The sequence below is a fragment of the Xiphophorus maculatus genome, chromosome 9 (assembly GCF_002775205.1).
Source record: "Xiphophorus maculatus strain JP 163 A chromosome 9, X_maculatus-5.0-male, whole genome shotgun sequence".
Classification (NCBI taxonomy): domain Eukaryota; kingdom Metazoa; phylum Chordata; class Actinopteri; order Cyprinodontiformes; family Poeciliidae; genus Xiphophorus; species Xiphophorus maculatus.
Genome location: NC_036451.1, coordinates 1303355 through 1328486, shown reverse-complemented (window position 1 = coordinate 1328486; position 25132 = coordinate 1303355). Strand labels below are relative to the sequence as shown.

Sequence of the window (25132 nt, the reverse complement as noted above, 5' to 3'; positions counted from 1 at the left end):
CAACTCATGAAAAACACTCCAAGCCATCTTCCTCCTGTACCAATCTGAATTTAATCTGCTATGAGCCTCAGGTTTTATTTTCGCTTTTAATTATTCGGTTTTTGTACCGTGGTTTTGTTTCCTCCCCGGATCTGTCCCATATGGATCCTACTGTTAGTTGTACTAAGTGTATCAGTTAGGGAGAAATATCTAAGATATACTATCTAGAAATAATGCTAAATGTGAAATGGTCGTCGCCATTTTTTAAAAATGTTTTTATGCAAAATGAACAAAATAATAGTTAAAAAAAACAAAACAATTCTACCACTTCCTGTCATTTTCTTTGTGGTTTCTGCCAGTAGTAAGATCCAGTTGCTGATGTGAAAGAAGTGTTTCCACGGCAATTTTGTAAAACACATTAACTTCGACATGATAAAGAAAAAATAATCATTACCAAAAAGCTTGAAATTGAAAAACAAGTTTCTACTAAGCAAATTTATTTATGTACTTTCAATTTGCATAATTTTTTTATTAATGGAAATACAGCTATAGAAACCCTCCTAAAGGAGAATAATCCCCCAAAAATGTTTGTACACACAGAGCAGTATAGAAACATTTTACTGGAAAGTTGAGTGGAAGGAAAACATTAAGAGTTTGGGAATGTTTCATAACAAACCTTGCTAAAACACAAAAGTTTATTAAAACAGGAAATAAGTTGACCAAAAATGAATCAGTCTATAATCCAGGCAGATTATAACCTGTCAGAAAGGCGTGAAGGGGCTTTCTATGTCGACGTCTAAAAATACTAGAAAGTGTTGCTGTTTTACTGCTGCAACTTTTCTTTTTTAACAGAAAAGATATTTTGGTTTTAATGAGACATAAATATCATTACAACAAGTTTTAAAAATCTCGTTATAACGACAAAGCATTGGCATTAATATGGTTCCGTATAGATGTAATTACATAGCGTTTACATTGTTAGCCTGATTAATGCTTATCATCCAACTGCAACCATCAGAAGGACATTCCAGGTTTACCAGGCCTCAGGATGTTTCCAGTAGCTAAATGTACAAAAAGAAAAAGAAAATAAAAACTCTTTAAATCCAAATTTCGGCTTAATTTGCAAACCCAGTGTCTCCAACCTGGACATACATGCAGAAACAGTCTGGAGACAAAATCACAAAACATTATTATTGGGATTGTTTTACAGTAAAGAAGCCAAAATAATTCAGTTTTAACAAAAATATTCCAGGAAATCAAAGCAAACTGTTTTTTTCATAATGTAGTTTGAAAAAAATATTTATTTTCAATAAACACCAAAGAAAAAAAAGCTAAGAAAAGAGATTTTGTTCTCACCATTTCAACAAGACATTTCATATCACAGATATTTTACTCAGACATGAACGAAATGAAGCAGGAAGTAAAGTTTGACTGGAATCCATGATAAATGATCACCAGTCTGATTTTACAGCCATAAAACTGTTTAAAAGATTCAGATTTACATTAAGTACTTTAAAAATTCACATGCTGAAACTCTTAGGAAAAAAACTAAAAATGTTGTTCTGTCTCCACAGCAGCAGGAACAAGACGTCATTTTCAGCTCCATCAAATGCTTTGCTTTGCGTTTCTGTTCTTGCTGAGTCGGCGTCTCTCAGGCCGGCAGGTGTTTCTGGCCGCAGGTCAACAGGTGAGGCAGGAAGAACGACGCCGAGCCGTCGTCTGGCAGGAGCTCCAGAAACTCTGCGGGGCTCGTCTCCATGGCAACCACCACCAGCGTCTCTGTCGGCATGGAGACCAGAGTCGATAAGCATTTTGTGTCAATAAAGCAGAATATAACAGGCTCTATTAGGCTCTAATTCTTCAAAGTCGTAATATTATGAGAACAGAGTCTAATATGAACAGGATGAAGAATATTTATCAGACGAAAATCGTAAAATTACGGGAAGCGAACGAGAAAAGAAGCAAAGATTTTCCGAGATCTGACGTGAAACTCAGCAAGTCCCACAGCTGTTTGCACAAAGTCCTGCTAATCGATTATAATTTAATGCTGATGTGTGAAAACATTAAGAATTTCTTTATTTGTAAAGCAGATACCAAGTAAAACTTCATAACATGTTCAGTTTCCTTCGTTTTGAAGCAACTTTTAGTACAAATTCTCATAAAATTACAACTTAATTGGTATATTACAAATTGAGCTAATAAAATGAAGTTGAACTTTGTTTTAAGACTCAAAATAATAAAATTAGCTGCAGCTCATGTTAAACTGTTTTGATAATCAGATTTGCATTTTTCTGCTACAGTTGGGACATTTTCTCCACCTGTCAGAGCTCCGAGCAGGAAGCCGTTGTCAGCGGCCGCTCTCGTCCGGTTGCACAACTCAGGAAGTAGTTTCTGCCACCAGAGAGCCTGGAAGAAAACATGAGAAAAGTCAATAAAACGATAAACAAAACAACAACAAATAAAATAAAGTAAATGAGGGACATGCCATGTGTTTGTCCTGCAGCTGGTGGTTGGCGTAGGCTATGATGGCCTGAGGACAGCGGTCCAACAACCGCTCAATGCTGCTGCCATAGTGCCCCCTTCTGGTGGCACAGAGGAGGTGCAGGCTGAAGCCCCACAGCGTTTCCTCCGACAGACTCTCCAACAGAGGAGCAACGTTGCCGATGGAGAGGGACGGACCGCAGAGCAACGACTGCAGGACAGAGCAGCAGGGACAGTTACATCAGTCTGACCTCATGACCACATCCAGACAGTTATGGGAGGGGAGAAGGGCCACAAAACAAAATAAAAAATGTACTTTGACTTCTGATTTTAAAGCTAGCCTTCTGAGGAAACAAATGTAAAAATTTGGGGAAACAAATTGCAAACTTTGGATGGAAAGAAAGTCAGAATTTGTAGAAAAACAGGGTATTCTGAGGAAACAAGTGGGAAAAATGTCAGAATTCATAAACTAAAGTCAGAATTTGTCAATAAAAGTCAAAATTCGTACATTAAAGTATGATTAAAACAGTGCTTCTCTTTCCAGTCCTCAGGCATGTTTTAGATGTGCCTCTATTCCAGAGCAGCTGATTCAAATGATTGCATGACCATCAAGTGCTGCAGAAACCTGTTGATCATCCACAGATTCAATCCAGGTGTGTAGCAGAAGGGAAACACCTAAAACATGCAGGGCAGGGGGGCCTGAGGACCGGAATTGAGAAACGCTGGAATAAAATAAAGTGTTTTTTTTCCTGATAAAAAAATTCTGAAATCTGAAAAAATTCAAGATTCTGAGAAAAAAAGCTGAATTTTGAGTTCAAAATCAAAATTCTGAGTTTAAAATCAGATTTCTGAGAAAGTCCATTTTAGTGGCTCCACTCCTCTTTTTTATCCATCCTTCTATCTCCACACCTGCAGTTTGTGCAGCGCCTCCTGGTGTTGGTAGCTGGAAGTCTGAGCTGGGTTCAGGACCGTGAGCCACGGGTAGAGGGCGCCATAATGAGAGCAGCAGCTGATCTGAAAGCAAAACACAGAGCAGGACTGAAGTCAAACCGCCAGAGGAAAAGCTCTCAGATACAGACGGCGGCGTAACCGTTACCAGGTCATCCACACTTTTCAGCGACTTGTGTTTTGTTGGTGATTCGCCGGCCGTCAGTCGGTCGATGTAAACCGAAGCGAGTCGGAACACAAGCTCCTGAATGACGGCATCCTGGGAGGACGCCATGAGCATCGCCTCCCAAAAGTCCACCTGCAGGCTGCTCTCACATCCCAGCTCCTGCAAACAAAACAACATCAGGACCTACAGAACATCTGGCTCCGCAGCGTTCAGACAGATCAGTGTACGGCTCCCCTAGAGCAGTGGTTCTCAAATGGGGGTACGCGTACCCCTGGGGGTACGTGGAGGTACTGCAGGGGGTACGTGAAGCTTTTCAAAATATCTTTAAAAAATCAGTAGGCTCCTCATAATAAGTCTTGGGAAAAATTATTTTGTAAAAAGTTCGATAAAATATAAATGTGTGTTCATGCACTGAATTTTATATTCAGTATTTACAAGGTATTTACAGCACTGCACCTCTTTTTTATTCCAAAAATGTTTTGCCCGTGTCAGGGGGTACTTGACTAAAAATATATTTTTAAGGGGGTACATCACTGAAAAAAGTTTGAGAACCACTGATCTAGAGGACATGGGGGGTATTGTTCTGATAGGTTACCTCACAAAAAGAAATTAATTCCTTCACAATAATGTATTTACTAGTGCGGCATGTTGAATATCAAACGTTTTTGGCAACAATATAAAGTTTTTCCATTCAGTCTGAACGGTTAACAAACGGCCGTTTTCATGTGAGTCTCATCTCCACTGAACAAAAACAAATAGATCAAATTTTAACCAGTTTTCTGCACCAAAGAGTAAAGAATGTAAAAACACTATTTACTTTAAATTGTATTTTTTTTTATCACTCTGACTGTATGGAAAATAGATGAGGATGTATTTAAAAATTTTATTAGCTGGGGAACAGAAAAGAAAAACAAATCGCCTCCATGTCCACCAGGGGGCTCTGCAGCAGCGACGGACCTTAAAGACATGATCGGCCGGCTCCAGCTGCACCTTGTTGTTCTCGTGTAAAGCCACCATGGCCGCCACCAGGAGTCCAGGCTGGGAATCAGCCAGCTGGGCGGCCAACGCCGTCGGACGCACCTGAGGGTGTTTCCCTCCTCCTCCTCCTCCTGCTGTGTGTAGCAGCAACCTCGGCTCCTCGATGAACCCGTACACCAGCAGCATCTGAATGCGCAACACAGAGTTCAACCCACATATTGATGCAAGAAAACATGCAACACACCTATTTGAAAATGTGTAATTATTATTTTCTATATCCGGTTGAAACCTGAGATCTACAAACTTTTCCCCTCATGTCTGAAGTTACATCAGATCAAAAGTCTAAAACAACTAAAGGTTCTTGCTAAGTTTTCTGACAAAAAAAAAAGAAATAATTTTGGTAATTCAAAACAACTTAAAAAAAGAAATGTTTGGTCTGATTCAACTCCAGACAGTGAGAAACAACATGTGTATGAAGTATGACACACCTCAGCGTGTCGCTCCATCAGCTCCGTGTACTGCGCCATGTTGCCCAGGCGCAGCATCATGGTCGCCATGGTGATTGTCAGAGGCACCGACACGCCAGCCGTTTCCTCCAGACGTTGTAAAATCTGCAGCGTTGCAGCCGGGTCGACATTCATCATGCACGGGCTGGCGCACGCGCTGACCAGCATCGAGGGCTCTGATTGGCTGAAAATTCTAGTGACCTCATCTGCGTCTTCCTGATTTGACACAAAGACAGAAAAACTCAGTTTTAGATTTTTTTTTTGTTTAACTTCATCCTTTTATGAGCTTAAAGGTGACCAATTATGCTTCTTGAACTGGTTAGGATCGGTCTATGGGCTAAACAAAACATGTGGCACAAAATCATTCTTAGATAATGACATTTTAGTCAGTTATATCTTTGAAAAGCAGAAGTGGAGCCTCCTGCACAACCAACAAGAATGCAGTAAGTGATTTCTGGATGGTAAGTCAACAGCAAAATTCTTGTATTATCCAGCAGCCATTGTACAGAGCATATATTGGTAAAACCAGCTGACCAAACGGGATAAAACTGTTTCCTTTACTTATTACAATTATTACTAAACTATCTCAGAACGTGTTCATTATTAATTCCACGGGCCATCATCATCATTCTTGTGTTACTCCAGAGTTTTTCTGACTTCCTGTTAGCTTAGTGCTAGCTTCCCCCTCACACACACCTGCCTTCCTGCCTGCATGAAACTTTTTCTTTATGAACATTTTCACTCCTTCTTACCGGGCAGCAGAAGCTAATCTGAACTCTTCCTCAATCTGTTCCTGGTCACGTCTTTCTCATCATCATCCTCCGACGACAATAAAGCCCCTGAATCTCTAATTCCCTCTCCTTGTCCGTTACTGAATCCCTTCTAACGGTCAAAGTTAGTGTGGTAAATAACATATTGGTTAGTTTGACACATTTTTCTGAATGGGCTAATGCGCTTTTTAGCTTTTGTCGTAGTTTTTCCGACCTGCCTCGTCTCGTATCCGATCATTTTTCTCGGACTCCGGTTAGCAGCTAACCGTTAGCTGAAATGGCGCCATTTATAAACGTAGAGGGTAGGGGCGGGCCAAGGAGGACCGAGTGATTTCATTGGATCTGCCCAATGTTTATCAATAAAATCAACCAATGGGCTGTCACGGTCGATAAAAATGAGATTTAATATCATTTTTTGTTAAATGATGACAGCGTAAGGCCACCAGATATGGATAGTAAATCCATCAGTCTGGACTCCAGGTGGTCAGTCCTCCCCTGGACAGAAGTTCAAACTGAATGCAGCTTTTTTTTTAACTTTCTGTTCAAATTGTCAACCCGCCACAGTGGCCGGTGCGTTGCTCCAATTTACACACAGTTTCATACTTTTACCCACATTTAGCCAGAGGCGGGTGCTAATTTCCACCTCAGGTTGAGACCCAAATGGAAGTTCAAAATGTGAATTTTGCGTAATAGATCCCCTTTAAAAGTAAAATAATTCAGCAAATTCAAAGTGAGGCATGACAGACACATTAGCAGATGTAATGTTTATCATTAAAATTCAGAGAGAATTTAAGGTTTTCATACCTGACCGAGGATCTGGTCAGTTTCCTCTAACAGGTAATTCTTGAGATAAAACAGGAAACCAGGTCCGTAGGAGTGAGGACTGCCTGGGAGTGGACGGTTTCTGGACATAACCTCAGTGACCGACAGACCAGACATCCTGTAGTACGGCAAAGCCAGATGACAATCCTTCTGACTGCCCCTACCAGGACACAAAACAAGAGCTGGGCTTTATTAACATTTTAAAATAAACTGACAAGATGGAGAGTCGTCACAAAAACAAATTTCAGGAGGAATTTACAACTCTAGCTGTGACTATATTGGTATAGCACTTTAGCATTAGCTTCCACTAAATACTATGTTGGTGTAGCACCTTAGTGTTAGCAAAACTAATGCCATAGCGCTTTAGGAATAGCTCAACAAAACTTGTAGCTAGTGGTGCCCACCACTGATTAACATGTAACCCAGGTTGCAAATAATGTGCAGTTTAATTGATGTGCTGATTGACAACTGATGTAATCCATCAAAATATAGAATGACAAGTTATTTTAAAAGACATGTGATAAGAGTGGAACATGAACGATTCATTTTTAATCAGCCTGAACAGAGTTTAGAGCGCTGGTACCTGCTGAAACTGTCTCCAAGCTGGGCGGAGTTCTGTCTGAACGCCTCCTCCAGCTCCTCCCCGTATGTCTGGGCGGCCATCTTTCTGACGCCTTCGCTGGCCTGCCGCTGCTCTGACGACTCCAGCAGGGAGGAGCGGAGGAGGAGGTGGGCTTCACTGAGGAGGTGACGAAGACTCAGGCCCTGTGGGTTAGTCTCTGCGTAGCGCTGGCTGTACTCAACCTGGCACACATAAACAAGACAATCCTAAAAACTCAAAATGACCCCAACAAATAAATACCTGTGCAGTTATTAAAGTTTCTTCTGAGAGAACAGCTGATTCTCAGGACATGCCATTATATGTGTAAATATTTATTCATTTTAGGGCTGCGCAGTAAATCAATAATATATATTGTGATAGATACCCACTGCATTCTGGGGGATGTAGGCAGAGGAAACGCTTTAACTGCTCAATCTCTCATGGCTAGCTAAGCTAGGTTGGTGGAATCACTCCCACTTTGGTTACCTAGCAACAACTTGGTGAGTAAGTTTTGGTTACCAAGCAACAACTTGGTGAGTAAGTTTTGGTTATCAAGCAACAACTTGGTGAGTAAGTTTTGGTTACCCAGCAACAACTTGGTGAGTAAGTTTTGGTTACCTAGCAACAACTTGGTGAGTAAGGTTTGGTTACCTAGCAACAACTTGGCGAGTACTTGTGCAGGAGCAGTTTAAAGTTTCTCCACTGTGCCTCATAAGTCTTTAAAAATAAAAACAATGGCATGGAGTGAAAACTGTGGATAAAACAGGAAAGGTCATGCCAACAGTTTGGTAACATTTTAGATATTTAAAACAAACAACTAGTCAATAATTATTGATTGATATGAAACGCTAACATTGTGATGCGTTTTCTGCCATATTGTCCAGTGCTAATTCATTCATTTAGTTTAAACAACAAAAAGTGAAAACAGCAAAAAAATAATAATAAGACAAATTGAAATGAATTTTTACACAATTTGTTCGAAAAGGAGCTTAACCTCATATTCTGATATATAGAAACTCTTCTGTTTTTTAAATTATTATAATACTGTGAAGTCTAATCATATTTATGATGGTTATATGGTTATTTTAGAGAGTTTTGTTGTTACCATCTCCTGATGGAGCGTGATGGGAGGTACGGTGTCGACAACATACAGATTCCACCCGTGTCCAACAGGACTGGTTTCTTTGGGGGATGAGATGGCCCACCTCCTGCTCCTGAGGTCAAAAACAGGAAACAAAGGTCAGAAACACAGAACACCATGAAAATCTGGGAAATCCTCCGCTGGTGTCCTTCCATCTAATCCCAAACATTTCCAAAGAAGTGTTTCATCTCCGAATATATCCACTTGGAAACTGTCTGCAAGCTATTTAGTGTTCATTTAAATAAAAACAAAGTATTACAACTGAAGGGAAAAGCAGAATCATTTCTTTAGTTCGTAAAACGATGCATATTAGATAAAGTCTTATGGATCTGGGCCATGCAAACTCTGAAACCGACCCTTTTTTTAATTAAACAAAACATCAGAAAAAAAGAAATAATCTGCGTTGCAATTGAACAATTTGAATCATTTCCACTTTGGAAACAGAGGGAGAAAAATGTCCAAATAAGTTTGGAAAAAACTCAGTTAAAATTTCCCAAAAACATCACAACACACACCACTGTATTATCCAAAAATGAATAAAAATAAATGGCTTTCACTTTCCTGTACACCTAGCAGTAAAACAAACTAAAATTATCTGTGCTTGCAGAAGAAATAAACACCATAGACATAATTAATGTAGAAATAACATGGCAAATTTCATCTTCAGGTTATGTAAAGTGATAATTCTGTTGTATCAAACAAAATAATAATAATAATAATTTGAGTTTGCCAGATGTAAGCAGGCAGGCAGTTTTTCCTTTTAGCTATGCTGTTGCTACATATGGTAAAAATGGAATTGAATATTTAGCAGTCTTAAATGGATTTATTGTTTTACTATTAATCCCTTCTCTGACTGGTTTGATGCATTAACTGGTTATAATTTATACTAAAATGATAAAAGTAAATGATTAATAAATTAAGCTGAAGAGAAACATTTCCAGTGTTTCACAACCTCTTAAAAAAAGAAAGGAAAAAACTACTTCTCAAAATAAAATTTCCATTTCCATAAAACCTTTGTGCAAAATTGCCAAAACTTGGGCAATTTCAGCTTTTAAAAAAACAAACAAAAAACCAAATGTATATATTGTTTTAAGAGTACAAATCCCATTGTGAAAATGAAAGTTTTCATTAAACATCTCGTTTTATATGAGACATGCATGAAAAACTAAAACGAGAAGAAAGTGTTCACTGTTATTGTGATCACTACTACTGCAATCACAACCAACACTTTCAACAAGAATCTCTCTGAATCCATGCAATTAAAATCAACAGGGGAGCAACAGAGCAGTTAGTCTACAGTTAGTCAGCATGTTAAAATGACGTAGCAGAGCATCTGTTCTATAGAGGATCTGCGTATTGATCCAAAAACTGCATTTGGTCTGATAGGTGAAGCAGGGGTGTCCAAACTTTTTATCACCTGGGTCAAAATCAAGTCAAACGTTTTCATGGTGCAAGAAAGTAAAAAAAAAAAAACTGGCAATTTATACTTTTGATCTTAGTTTTTTTGTTTTATTTGTTTTTATCCAAAACTTAAAAAGGATTTTTCATGATTCTTGTATCATAATAAAGGCATCTAGTTTTCAAATTCAAATTTGCTAAATGTAACCCTGATTACAAATAAAAAAATCTCCATCTGCAACAAGCTGCGCTGGATGGGCCACAAACTCTGTCCAGAGGCCACAAACGGCCCCCGTGCCTCACATTGGACACCCCGAGTTAAAAAAGCCCCATGAAGGTTGCTGCTCTGATTTATTGTATATTTTTGTAATTTTTGAAAAATATACATTTTAAAACATGTTTTAAAATATATTTAGATATATTTTAATATTTTAAAATAAAATATATTAACATTAGGAAATTAAAAGAACCTCTTTTTTAAAAAAAATTATTGGGAAATTAAAGGACCTATAAAAACTCTGGTTAAATTAGTAAAAAAAAAACAAAAAACAACAGAAGTCTTATTTTATTTCACACTTTGACGTTATGACATTATTAGTTTGCTCACACTGGGCGCGGTTAGGCGAGTTAACAGCAGCTAAGCTAGGTTTAATCTCTAAATGGGTCTGGTTGTCTCTTTCAGGCCAAGTTGCAGCATCGCACACAAATGTAAACGTATATTTAAACTTTAATAATTAATGCAAATGGAAACTGGACCAATAAAGACCAGAAGCAAAGATTTTTATATGTATATTAAATCTCAAAGAAAAAAATTGATTTTTCCAAAGTAAATCTTGTGATCGTCGGAACATGAATGTTGTCACTTAGAAAATAGGATAAGTAGCTGCTTTTCCATTAATCACAGAAATGCACAAATTGAAATTACAAAAATAAATTTGATTAATGAAAACAAGACTTTAGAAAAAAACTCACATTTTTTGATAAAGTTTTTGCATCTCGGCTTGATGTGGTTTATTGGCCGGATCAAATTTAGTTTATTTCACAAAACTGCAATGAAAACGTTTTTTTCGCATCACAGGAGTCACATGATCAACAACCGGATGTTACTACTGGAAGAAACGACAAAGACGACAGGAAGTAGAAGGAAGTTGGTTTTTTTGTAGACAATGTAGTTTTCAGACAGCATCATATCGTTCATAAAAAGTTGTCATTTGAAAGCGTTGAATCGATATTAAATGAGTTATCTTGTGAACAAACTCATTCACAAGTGATTTTAATTAAATTTCTTATGAATTCGCAAAATTGTGTTTTTTTGACATTAGCATAATATCAGCAAAGATTTGTGCACATGGAAACGCAGCTACTGTCTCAACATCACCAGAAAACAAACCCTGTAATCGAGAGAAAACAGAAATGGCCGCTCACCAGTTTCTCTTAAAAACAAACTGATTACTTTAAAAACAACAACCGGTGTAAAGATGAGATTTTGCGTGTTTTTCCAAAGCAGCTTGACCTGAAAATGACAACCAACTCTCCGGTGGGTCGGGTTTGGGGGGGCTGGATGGTTGGGTTGGGGTTTGTCTTACAGGAAGGGGCGTGACAGGAGGTTCTCCAGAGCTGGTGTGGTTGATGGATCGATTCCCACAGCAAGGAAAATACCAGTCAGCATGTTGTGCTCTTTCAAATCGCTAAAATCACAACACATACGTACAATAAAAAGATTTACAAATACCTGTGGGGACTACTACTGTTAAAAACCTTGTGTAACAATTTAATGAGATATTTGATTTTAAAAATTGAATATACTAAATGATAGCAAACACAGATGTGTGTCGGTTTGGATGCAGCATGCGTGAAACCTACAGGCCCCGGCGCTGTGTGTGGCGTTCTGTTTCCTCTGGTGCTTCTGTGTCAGCAGTGGAGAGGAGGACAACATGGCGGCCGAAGACACACAGCGACCGTAGACCAATAAATAACTGCATTCTGAGCGCACACACCTCCAGGCTGCACGGTGGACAAGCCTGTAAAACACAAACATGAGTTCCTCTCACAGATGCTCACAATGTGCTCCACAAGATATTAAGATCACAAAACAGACATTTAAGCAGGGGAGGGCACACATCTGTTAATCTGCTGGTAGTTGTGCTAATTTTTCACTTAGCATTTATGCTAACATAAAAACGGTTTTGCGCACTTTGCTTACCCTTTTCTTTTTAAACTTTAAAGCATAAATTTACTTGTTCAACAATCAAATTAAAGTTAGCGATTTAGCATTAGCTTCCACTAAATACCTTGTTGATGTATCATTTTAGCATTAGCATAATGTTTATGATTAGTGGCTTAAAGTTAGCACAACTTTAGTTAGCGGAACCCATCGGTAAATTTAAGTTAAAAAATGAATTCACATGGAGAACAACCCGGTATTGTTTAAAATAAAGTTTGACTTCTGTGTATGACATCATGTAATTTGAATAGAAGTTAGCGCTTTAGCATTAGCTTTTGCTAAATACTGTATTGGTGAATTGCTTTAGTGCTAGCAGAACTAAGTTCTTAGTTAGTGGTGCTTACTATTGCATTTACATAAGGGAGTTGAACAACATGAACAACTAGAGGGTGTTAAATGAGATACAAATGGATAAATATCATGAGAAAATGTCACCAAGATGCCGATAACTTGCAAAGAGAAGTCTTTAAAATTACAACAAATTAAAGGATAAGGGTTGAACTATGAGGAATCGCACAAGTAAAAAAAAACACTTACAGAAGAGTGAATATTTTACAGAAAACCTTCAAGTAAAAGAGCCAAACACAAAACCAGAAATACTAGCAGATGTCTGCAGTAAGCCTATAAAGTAAAATACTGAAAAAAATTAAAGACTGCACTAGTACTGTCACAAAAACTGATGCAAATTCACAACTGCTTGGATTTGAAACCAGATTTATACATACATCTACATGAGTCAGCAAACTAGCCTATCAGAAGCCTGAAGACCTGTGACATCACAATCTTTGCTTTCATGAATTGTTTAAACGGATAAGCGCACTAATGTTTATCAAAATGTAGGGAAAAAAAGAAACTTTTTTTTACATTTTGTTTAGCAGACAAAAAAACATTTTAGCTATCCGAACGAACGTAAACAGTAAAGTTTTAGTCCAATTTAATGTCAGAAAGTTTTTACAAAGCATGTAAACATTTGGTGTAAAATTTCAAAGAGACCAAAACAACCAAAATTGTATAATCATCATTTATTGTCCTAAATAAAGTAAATAAATGGAGTCAAACCTTCATGGTGGTGTCAATGTAGGGGTCTTCAACCCTGGCTGCTAGTGCGGCACAACGCACCGTAAACGACTGCAGCGCATTCCTGCAAATCAAAACAACCATAAAATACTGGTGAAATAAGTAAAATGTGTATATTTCACGTTGAAAATTCAGGGCTTGAAAAGCACCTGGTTATGACGTGCAACAGGTGATCTGTGAGCACCGCCTGCAGCGCCTTCTCTGGATACTGATAGGTGGAGAGGAGCTCAACCCCGCCCCTCAGACTGTAGAGGTATCCCGCCGTGGGAAGAGAGAAGAAGCAGAACATGCAGGCCGGTTCGTCCACAGACGCCGACTGCTTACCTGGAGACAGAGAAATTATTTTAAAATTAATCAGTTTTCAAAAGCCTCTGTGACAAATCCTGTGCAGTTCTTTTTTTTAAATTAATTTTTAAAATTGGTGTTTAAAAATTTTTATTCTGTGACAATACTGAGATTTCCCACATTCCTTGAAGCGTAAAGCATAAAGGTGGTGAAATTCTGTTAAGCTAGCACTACAAGTCTGCAGTAGTTGTGACGTCAGGTGACAGATGGGAGCTGAATCATTTAGGATTTAAATCCGTTTCCATGACAACAGCTTTCCTTATCAGGCCTTTGTATTTCTATCGGCTCCAGGTTTTCACATCAGTGCAATTTGTGCCGTTGCTGCTGCGCACATAATAAGAAACAAGCAAACATTTTATATCAGAGTTTGCACAGAAGGTTCTGGTGCCGCTAAGGGCAAAAGCTAACCGGTTCTTATCAGGTTCATGGACTTTGGGTATTGGGAAATTTCCAACCAGCAGAAAAAAACAAGAAATAAAAATTAAAACAAAAATCTGAAACAGAGAATCCTCTGAGAGTTTAAATTAATAATCGTATTTATTAATGACCAGCTCTGTTGACCTTCACCCCCAGAAAATACAAAGAAAAAACGGCAGGCGGGCATTCCGCTGCAGGTTAAATAAAGGGTTAACCTTTGAGTGAGTTTTAATTAAATGGCTCAAATTCAAAATATTTAAAGGTACTAATGCTTGAGTATTAATTAGATTGAAGTTTTCTGGCTGATCACAGATTACCGACCTGCTAATTTCCAATTCTTTTTGTTTGAAATGTCTCCAATATAGCAAGAAAGAAAATCTGGAACAACAATTCAGAAAAAATGGTAAAACAGCCGAAACCCTGAGTTCCTTTAAATCTAGACTAAAAACTAAAAATGCTGAAATGTGCCATACAAATAAAATTTGAAAAGTGGTGACTATTAACTCCTCCATGGGCTGCCACCTTATCGTGGTGGAGGGGTTTGAGTGTCCCAATGATCCTAGGAGCTATGCTGTCTGGGGCTTCATGCCCCTGGTAGGGTCACCCAAGGCAGACAGGTCCTAGGTGAGGGACCAGACAAAGAGCAGCCCGAAGACCCCTTATGATGGACAAGAACTTTGGACTTGGTGTTCCCTCGCCCGGACGCGGGTCACCGGGGCCCCACTCTGGAGCCAGGCCTGGAGGGGGGGCACGATGGCGAGCGTCTGGTGGCCGGGCTTTTACCCATGGAGCCCGGCCGGGCTCAGCCCGAAGAGGAAACATGGGCCCTCCCTCCCATGGGCCCACCACCCGTGGGAGGGGCCAAAGGGGTCGGGTGCAGTGTGGGATGGGTGGCAGCAGAGGGAGGGGACCCTGGCGGTCCGACCCTCGGTTGCAGAAACTGGCTCTTGGGACGTGGAATGTCACCTCTCTGGTGGGGAAGGAGCCGGAGCTAGTGCGTGAGGTCGAGAGGTTCCGGCTAGAAATAGTCGGTCTCACCTCGACGCACGGCTCTGGTTCTGGAACCAGTCTCCTTGAGAGGGGCTGGACATACTTCCACTCTGGAGTTGCCCAAGGTGAGAGGCGTCGGGCAGGAGTGGGCATACTTGTTGCTCCCCATCTCGGCGCCTGTACGTTGGGGTTTACCCCGGTGAACGAGAGGGTAGCATCCCTCCGCCTACGGGTGGGGGGACGGGTTCTGACTGTCGTTTGTGCTTACGGGCCGAACGACAGTTCAGATTACCCACCCTTTTTGGAGTCCTTAGAGGGGGTACTGGAGAGTGCTCCTCCTGGGGACTCCCTTGTTCTGCTGGGGGACTTCAACACTCACGTGGGCAATGACAGTGAGACCTGGAGGGGCGTGGTTGGGAGGAACGGCCCGCCCGACCTGAACTCGAGCGGTGTTCTGTTGCTGGACTTCTGTGCTCGCCATGGATTGTCCATAACGAACACCATGTTCAAGCATAAGGGTGTCCATATGTGCACTTGGCACCAGGACACCCTAGGCCGCAGTTCGATGATTGACTTTGTCATCGTTTCGTCGGATCTGCGGCCGTATGTCTTGGACACTCGGGTGAAGAGAGGTGCGGAGCTGTCCACTGACCACTATCTGGTGGTGAGTTGGCTCCGGTGGTGGGGGCGAAAGCCGGTCAGACCTGGCAGGCCCAAACGTGTTGTGAGGGTCTGCTGGGAACGTCTGGCGGAATCCCCTGTGAGACGGAGCTTTAACTCCCATCTCCGGCAAAACTTCGAACACGTCCCGGGGGAGGTGGGGGACATGGAGTCTGAGTGGACCGTGTTCCGTGCCTCCATTGTCGAGGCGGCCGATCGGAGCTGTGGCCGCAAGGTTGTCGGTGCCTGTCGCGGCGGCAACCCTCGAACCCGCTGGTGGACACCTTCGGTGAGGGATGCCGTCAGGCTGAAGAAGGAGTCCTATCGGGCCTTTTTGGCCTGTGGGACTCCGGAAGCAGCTGATGGGTACCGGCGGGCGAAGCGGCATGCGGCTCGGGCGGTTGCTGAGGCAAAAACTCGGGCGTGGGAGGAGTTTGGAGAGGCCATGGAGAAAGACTTCCGTACGGCTTCGAGGCGATTCTGGTCCACCATCCGGCGTCTCAGGGGGGGGAAGCGGTGCAGCACCAACACTGTTTATAGTGGGGATGGTGTGCTGCTGACCTCTACTCGGGACGTTGTGGGCCGGTGGGCAGAGTACTTCGAAGACCTCCTCAATCCCACCAACATGCCTTCCACTGAGGAAGCGGAGCCTGGGGACTCTGGGTTGGGCTCTCCAATCTCTGGGGACGAGGTCGCCGAGGTGGTTAAAAAGCTCCTCGGTGGCAAGGCCCCGGGGGTGGATGAGATCCGCCCGGAGTTCCTTAAGGCTCTGGATGTTGTGGGGTTGTGTTGGTTGACGCGACTCTGCAATGTCGCATGGACATCGGGGGCAGTTCCCCTGGATTGGCAGACTGGGGTGGTGGTCCCCCTGTTCAAAAAGGGGGACCGGAGGGTGTGCTCCAATTATAGAGGGGTCACACTCTTAAGCCTCCCTGGCAAGGTCTATTCAGGGGTCCTGGAGAGGAGGGTCCGTCGGATAGTCGAACCTCGGATTCAGGAAGAGCAATGTGGTTTTCGTCCTGGTCGTGGAACACTGGACCAGCTCTACACCCTCGGCAGGGTCCTGGAGGGTGCATGGGAGTTCGCCCAACCAGTCTACATGTGTTTTGTGGACTTGGAGAAGGCGTTCGACCGTGTCCCTCAGGGAGCCCTGTGGGGGGTTCTCCGGGAGTATGGGGTACCGGGCCCTTTGATACGGGCTGTCAGGTCCCTGTATGACCGGTGTCAGAGTCTGGTCCGCATTGCCGGCAGTAAGTCGGGCTCGTTTCCGGTGAGAGTTGGACTCCGCCAGGGCTGCCCTTTGTCCCCGATTCTGTTCATTACTTTCATGGACAGAATTTCTAGGCGCAGCCAAGGTGTTGAGGGGATCCGATTTGGTGGCCTTAGGATCTCATCTCTGCTTTTTGCAGACGATGTGGTCCTTTTGGCTTCATCAGATCGTGATCTGCAGCTCTCGCTGGAGCGGTTCGCAGCCGAGTGTGAAGCGGCCGGGATGGGGATCAGTGCCTCCAAATCCGAGGCCATGGTCTTGAGCCGGAAAAGGGTAGAGTGCCTTCTCCGGGTCAGGGGGGGTGTCCTGTCCCAAGTGGAGGAGTTTAAGTATCTCGGGATCTTGTTCACGAATGGGGGAAGAAGGGAGCGGGAGATCGACAGGCGGATTGGCGCAGCGTCTGCTGTCAAGCGGGCGCTGTACCGGTCCGTCGTGGTGAAGAGAGAGCTGAGCCAAAAAGCGAAGCTCTCGATTTACCGGTCGATCTACGTTCCCACCCTCATCTATGGTCATGAGCTTTGGGTCATGACCGAAAGAACGAGATCGCGGATACAAGCGGCCGAAATGGGTTTTCTCCGTAGGGTGGCTGGGCTCTCCCTTAGAGATAGGGTGAGAAGCTCAGTCATCCGGGAGGGACTCAGAGTAGAGCCGCTGCTCCTTCACATCGAGAGGAGCCAGTTGAGGTGGCTCGGGCATCTGGTCAGGATGCCTCCTGGACGCCTCCCTGGTGAGGTGTTCCGGGCACGTCCCACCGGGAGGAGGCCCCGGGGAAGACCCAGGACACGCTGGAGGGACTATGTCTCTCGGCTGGCCTGGGAACGCCTCGGGATTCCCCCGGAGGAGCTAGAAGAAGTGGCTGGGGAGAGGGAAGTCTGGGCCTCCCTTCTGAAGCTGCTACCCCCGCGACCTGACCTCGGATAAGCGGAAGAAGATGGATGGATGGATGGATGGTGACTATTAACTGCAAACACATAGACATGACCTGGTGGGCGGGGCTATCAGTCAAACCTCTCCAACAGGAGAGCAGAAGAGGACAGCGGTTGATTTTTTTGACCTTAGCTGAGGTAGATAAGACCGGCTTCACATCTAAGCATCAGCTGATCACTGATCTCTCAAAATTAATGAAATCAGCACAACCCTAATTTGAATGCTTATATTAAATCCCTGATTAAGCTGAGCAGGAAGATTTGGGGCCGTCATGGCGCTGGTACTTACTGGTGGTCATGGGGTGGAGCTGCAGCGAGTGGAGCTGAATCTCCTCCACACTGCAGCCTTGAAAGAACTCTGGAGTAAAACGCCTGCAGAAGAAAAAAGTCCAGGTCACTATCCTGAAACATCATCACAATGCTATGTTGTTCAAACAACAGAAAAGCACCTGAAGAGAAGGTAGGAGAGCGTGTAGTGCCTCCGGTCCTCCAGTCCGGTCTGCTCCACGCTGACGGGGACGTCGCAGGTTCTGGCTCCGTCCCCCAGCAGCTCCTGGTGCTTCGGAACCAGCAGGAAGTCACTCTGCTCTTCTGGATAATCTTCTAAACACGCAAACACAGAAGCCATCAGGGCTGGAAGAAACGGCTGGAAAACGTACCACCAAATAAGCATTTCATATCCATAGTTATCGATTAGTTGTCTTAAATATCTGCCAAACTGGCGACCTGACCATTCCTCTTTTATCCAGTTTTCTTATTCTACATTTAGACTCCAGCAGAGCATCTAGAAATGAAACGCTGTTGATGTGAGGTTTGTTTTTACCACTTTTAAAGGAATCTGAATGCTCTTCCACGCCTGTGGGCTCGGCCGTTGCTTCCAGCTTCAGAACCAGAACTTCAAGCTCGGCCTGGACTGCCACATAACCTCCACACAGCGCCACCTAAAGGGGAAAGCAAACATAGCTTTAATATTTTCAATGTTTGCAACAATAAAGCAAAACAAACGGAGTCAAAGGAGGCAGGTAATTTTGTACATCTTAAATTCATAGTTTAAAATAAATCAGAGCATTTAATTAGAGTAAAAATCTTGAGGAGTTTTAGTCTCATGAAATTTATTAGGTAACATCCACCATAAAAATGTCTGTCACTCACTGTAAATTAAAGGATTTATTAAAAAAAGGCTTAATAATCTGTGATGGTTCTCTATTAAAGCATTTATAATTTTGTCTCTGAAAAAACTTGTAATTAAAACATTGGTAAAACACACTTAATTTTATTTTTACTATCAGACATTTCTTATGTTTATTAAAGCATAATTAACATATAATAATTTAGAATTTTTAAAGCTTTTTTGGGTTCAAATAATGCAGACAAATAAAATTTACTACAAATTTTAGGACCTTAAAGTTCCCAAATGCTAATCCATTATTAGACAAAATAAATAAAGAGAAAATAAATCCTCCATTTTCCCAAAATGCATTTTTATTCTTAATCTCAGATTTTAAAATGTGGTTCCTTTTGCTTATGCATAATATACGACAATATTTTATGTAGTACCAAAACAGAAATAATATAAATATTTATTTACTGAAATATGTAATATACTGTATATTAAAATACATATTAAAAACTGAGTAAAACTGAGCAACAACTCAAAACTATTAAAGCTGGAATATAACATTTATATTAGAAAATAGAAATCATAAAACAGAGAGTTAAAGTACCTGCTTAGGAGTAATTTTGGAGAGATGCAGGATGACCGAACGTTCAAAGTCCAACACAGAAAGTTCCTGATTTTGAGAAGTTCGACCTGTAAGGACAACATATAAAAAATAATAAATAAAAATAAAATAAAAAATCAGCTGAGTCACAGCAGCAAAATGGAAAAGCTGATGTTTTACTTGTTTAAAATCATTCATATTTTATTTCATTTCATTTATTTCATCATTTATACATGTTTGTCAATCGTTTAATTTCTTTATTCATATATGAATTTATAAAGACTCTGATGAAGTAAGACGTGCTCTTTAGTGTGTTCAGGTTTTAAAATGTATAAAACAAAACGTTAAATTACCTGGACTCTGACTGCAGCTCTGCTCTGAGTTGGACCAGGAGCTCTGGAGGTTCTGCTGGTTCTGCTGGGATTAACAGACTGAATATTTAAATTTATTCCAAAATAAAGTTATTCAATAAATCTGTTTGAGCCAAGGAACAAGTTAAACAGGAATCCTGAAAGACAAAAAACATCTGGCAAACATTTGACTCAAATGAACTTATGTAAGTATGGAGACGTAAAACACAGGTGTCCAAACTGTGGGCCAGGGGCCATTTGTGGCCCTTAGAACTGTTTCATGGTACAAATTTGACCCTCTAGTGGGCGCTTTGTAATTTTTTAGCATGAGAATTTAAATTACAAATTTAATTCTAGCTTTTTTTTTTATGGAAAGTGTGAGGCACAAAGCATTTTATTTCAATAGCCACATTTTCTTTGGATTTTAAGCTCTTGGTAAGACGCCCTAAAGACATTCAGTGAATTTTCACTCAAAAAGACTAGAGCACATAAATTCTTCAATTAAACTCGGTTAATAGCACAACTGTTTTTTGAAGAATCTTATTTTGTTGCTGGGAATAGATTACAAGATTTTCTGCGGGCGTGCCGTGGTGGTGTAGCGGTTAGCGCGACCCGTATTTGGAGGCCTTGAGTCCTCGACGCGGCCGTCGCGGGTTCGACTCCTGGACCCGACGACATTTGCCGCATGTCTTCCTCCCTCTCCTTCCCTGTTTCCTGTCAGCCTACTATCATATACGGGACACTAGAGCCCACAAAAGACCCCCTGGAGGGGTAAAAAAAAATAGATTTTCTGTACCAAATAAACTGAAAAAAAATTACCGAAAACTGTCCGCCGCCTTTTAGTAAGAGAAAGAATTGCCACTTTGTTTCATTAAAATATTGCATGTTTAATTTATTGCTGAGCTGCGGAAAACGATTAGGTTCACTGGGAAAAAAAAGAATTCTGATTTTAAGGTCAGAATTTAGAGAAAAGTTCAAATTCAGAGATTAAAGTTAGAATTCAGAGAACAGTTGGAATTCCATGAAAAAAAGTCACAAATCTGAGAAGAAATAAAAAAATTCTAAGATTAAATTCAGCATTCTGAAAAAAAAGCATGATTTTCTCAATGTTTCTTTCAGTGGCTCTAATCATTTTCTGTACTTAGCAAAGTAAACAAAAAGAAAGAAATAAAATAATTTTGCATTTTAAGTTGTAAAAACAGTAAGGAGTATTTTCCACTTTGGGATTCTGGCCCATGTTGCAACACATCTGGTCACCACTGACCTAACCACACCATCCAGCTGTGGTCAGGATTGTTACCAGGTTCTGCTGGGTGTGTCTCCTCAAAGTGAAAAGAACCAGCGTGTTCTCGCAGCCCACCAGGAGGTCTCCAGTCAGGGCGCAGCATGCCAGGGACACGGGATGCTCCGACAGCGGGATCTCAATGATCTCCATCTGCACTCCGCCCCAGACAGACGCGCCGCGAAGCAGGTGGCCCAATAAACGCACCCCAACACGGGACTTCTCCTCCGCCTGAACAGAAAGCAAGAACCGTCTCACCAAAACAGGCTGAGCATCTTACAGAAGCCAAAAGAGAGATGACTGTCAGCACCTGAATGCACCACATGGCATTAAACAACATATGTATCTGCTTATTTAAAGAGGTGCAATGTATGTGCTTTTGTAGAAGTAAATAAGGTTTTAATATGATATAATGCATTTAATTTACCACTCAAAAAAAGAAGTTCAGAATTTATAATAAAGTTTTAAAATGGCAAACAGTAAGGTGTATTTTTAATAACTGGTGATTCCCCAGTTCAGTTTACACCAAAAAGGTAAAAGTTATGTTCAAAAATTAACTACTTAAGGAAAACATAAGCAGCGTACCTGGTGCCGCCAGTTTGTGTAAACTCTCAGATAGGTGGCGCTGTTTTTTTCCTCTATGGTTACCAAGTAGTCTCCTGAAGGAGACAATCAGAGGCATTATGATTAATAACTCTGTCATTTGACATTTTCCTACCAACTGCTTTGCAAAAACTCTGGGGGAGAAAAAAGAAAGATGGTTGCCTAAAGAAGGAATGGAGAGGTTCTACCCATGTCTTCAAAAAGTATTGTAACGATTCTGTGTTTTAGTTCTGCTGGGGTCCATATGGTTATTTGTATTTGTTATAAGTTGCATTGTGATCCTTTCTGTTAGAGTGTTATGGGCTTTCCCTCTCTGACTCTGCTGGTTCCCACTCTCATGTGATAGGCCTGCCATGTGGGCGGGGGATCGGTGGAGCGGGAGTACCAGGACCGGAAGTGGGGGAGAGTTCAGAGGGGAGTTAGCAACGAAGCTAACGGTTGATTGTCCCCGTTTGTTGGAGGCGTGAGCTGCAGTCTCAGGAATAGCAGCTTGTACCTATTTCTAATAAACCCTGTTTGGCGGGACTACAGCTGCGGTGTTGGCGTCATTACAGTATTTATATACCTTCATCATCTCCTTTTATTCTCACTTTAACCCCTCAAACTTAAATACATTAAAACAAAAATAAAAAGTAAGTTCTCTAAAGGGTGTGCATAATTTTCTGGGGAACAATAGGGGAGAAGAGCAAGTGTCCGTACCGATGGAGCTGTGCCGGATCCTCCTCACTGTGCCCATGCTAGCAAAGCGGCATATGAGAGGGCAGCCCTCCGTTTCCAAATTGTACACCTCCACCTGGGTCCAGTTAAAACACAGATATTAACATCTTTTACAAATACTTACAGTCAGATAAAGCATCACTCTCAAGAGCAGGTGGGTAGCTAGCTAGCAATGTCGCGCTAGCTAGTTAGTTAGCTAGCTACTTAGCTAGCATCGTCGAGCTAGCTAGCTAAGTAAACTTTATTAATCCCGCCATGGGGGAAATTTATGTATCAGAACTACGACATCTAGTTTGGAGTAAAGTTCAGCCAAAAAGCAAAACATTTTCACAATAATCTCAGAAATATTCCAGAAAAAACTCTGGAATATTTCTGAGCTCCAAAGGTAGTTTTTAGCAATAACAAAACTAAATGCAATCAAAAACAACCATTAATCATCATGAATGATGTATGTGAGAATGTGGCTGTTCTTATTTATTAGTTGTTGTTTTTTTACCAGTTATTTGTTAATTCTTACAGTTGTGTGTGAATTGTGAGACAGTTATTTCTTGTTTTTAAGCATATGCACTGACTGATGGCACCTTTTAAATTTCGTTGTCCTTGTGACAATGACAATAAAGATTTATCTTATCTTATCTTAATACAAGATTTGCAGGAAGAACTCAGAAAGTTTGACTTCTCAAATTCAGAAAATTTTCTAGAAAAAAAACTTTAAAATTTCTAAGATTAATCTAAAAAATTTTCGGTGGAAATGTACTCTTCCATTTTTTCCTATCTATAATGGCCCAAATACTCAATCATACACAACAGCAAATCACTATTTACAATAAACAACTCAAAAAACATAAAATGTAAAATAACTAAAACCTATACACCACATCTAAAACATTTTTTAATAAACCTGTGATATTGCATCTAATAAAATAATGTTTAAGGAGTAACTTATATATTTATTCAACTATGCTTGAATGAATATATCTACAATGAACAGAATGTTTTGTCTCCCCCCCCAACACATTGTCACAAATAAAACAGGATAAATGAGGAATACTTTAAGCGCACCTTGCATCCTCCTGTTGTCACAACAAACAGCGCTCCGCCTCCACAGCACACGAGTCCAGGTTCCTGTTCCACCTGAGCAAAACATGTTGAAGAGCTGTTGTTTTTTTGTTTGTTTTGGTTATTTAATCTGGCTCAGCATCCGTTCATTTACCTGTACAATCTGCTGTGAAGTGAAAGGATGGCAGTTGTAGACATGCACCATGTTTGCTCCTAGTTTGAAGATGTAAATTTAAATACAAACTGCTGTTCTTTCCACTCTGTTTGGTTAAATGACTCTTCTGCAGACTTCATCCATTGGAATACTGCTGGAAAATAACAATCAATAGGATTTTTTTAGTCAGAATTGAAAATCTCATCATAGTTGCTGATCAGATTCAGAACTGCCATGGACATATTGAAGAGACTAGACAGCAAAAATGCTCTTTTAAATGTTGCAATTCTGAAATATTCAATACATTAAAAGTATCAAAACTAAGAACTGAAATATTTGCAGACGTTAAACACATCAGCATTCACTCTGATGCATTGTTTTGAGCTAAAAAAAAAAAAGAAAATCAGATGGAGGTTAGGTTGTTTAGCTGCATAAATCATTTTCTGTTGGAGGTAAAACTGCTACCTCAATGGAAGACCCTGCAGCACAGTTAATTTCTCTTTTGGTTACATAGAAATATTAAAGTCAGGGAAAAAAATCAATATTAATTTACATAATATGGCAAAGCTTCTAAAATAATAAAAAACAAACAGAATTAATGTTTCACTAAACAGAAATTGTACATAAAGAAATATCTTTATAATGTACAATTATACATTGTAATGTATAATTGTACACCTCCACCTGGTATAAGGTTTTAGAACTGGACTTAATTTAGATGTAAAAATAACGATAAAGGACTAAAATGACAATCCTGTAGAGTTTTCCAAATGGAACAAAACCGTACAACTGAAATTATGTTTTCAGTTTGTATTTACGATCTTGAACGAGGAAAATGCAATGCAAAAATAGGAAGAAAACTCCAATTTCCAAAGTTATAAAAACATAATCTGTGATCTGAGCTTATATTACTTTAATAAAAAATTAAATTCTCAATATCATTTACATCATTACAGAATGAATTTAGTCCAAACTTTTCATCATTATTATTATTATTGCTAATATCGAAACTAAACGAAACCTGAAGAGTTTCTCGGCGTTAAAACTAAAATCTACTTCACCATGTTGGCTGTAGAGGCTGACAGTTGAAACAAAGCAGCGGTTGTCCTGCAGGATGTCCTCTTCCCTTACTAATCGATATCACATGCTGAGATCTTGTGAGCAGCAGCAGCAGCTCTGGTTCTTTAAAATAAATCCAAACAATTAGTTACATCACCACTTTCGTCCCATTCCGGTTTTAAATAATGTTTTATGTACAATAAAAGTCATAGCAGCAAACTAAAGTACTTACATTACTGTTACGACCTCCGCATTTTCTCTCTTCCTCATTGAGCGACTGCTGCAGTTTATTGATTACATGCGAAACAGGAAGAGAGTTGTCCATAACAACGAAGAGCCCGCCCCCTCTTGATTCTGATTGGCTCTTCAGGCTGATAGCTTCCTTTGATTGGTTACACAACGACCATGTGATCAGTCTCGAAAGTTTTTTTAACTATTTAACGACCAAAGTAAGTTTTGTGTTATTTGGTTGTTTATTAAAATATGTC

The 25132-nt window shown here is 40.8% G+C and overlaps 1 protein-coding gene across 4 annotated transcripts; it reads right to left on the bottom strand.

Annotated features, from left to right (window-relative positions):
- Positions 1-455: 455 nt before the first annotated feature.
- Positions 456-24964, bottom strand: hps3 (HPS3, biogenesis of lysosomal organelles complex 2 subunit 1). 4 transcript variants are annotated; one of them, XM_023340213.1, is made up of 26 exons: positions 24877-24964; positions 24647-24767; positions 23586-23739; positions 23435-23506; positions 22355-22448; positions 21638-21711; positions 21071-21283; positions 19774-19837; positions 19424-19509; positions 18523-18640; positions 18149-18302; positions 17989-18071; positions 13241-13415; positions 13074-13155; positions 11654-11811; positions 11377-11478; positions 8357-8465; positions 7234-7454; positions 6633-6810; positions 5041-5274; positions 4532-4738; positions 3557-3733; positions 3370-3474; positions 2465-2671; positions 2298-2385; positions 456-1758 (listed from the first exon to the last, which is right to left on the bottom strand). In XM_023340213.1, exons 3-26 carry the CDS (start codon positions 23634-23636, stop codon positions 1631-1633), a joined length of 3180 nt encoding a protein of 1059 aa, XP_023195981.1. In that variant the 5' UTR covers positions 23637-23739; positions 24647-24767; positions 24877-24964; the 3' UTR covers positions 456-1630. The 4 variants fall into 4 exon arrangements, with proteins under 4 accessions (XP_023195981.1, XP_023195982.1, XP_014326570.1 ...); XM_023340214.1 differs by having other exon boundaries at positions 19774-19834; XM_014471084.2 differs by having other exon boundaries at positions 23586-23736.
- Between the last annotated feature and the right edge of the window lie 168 nt (positions 24965-25132).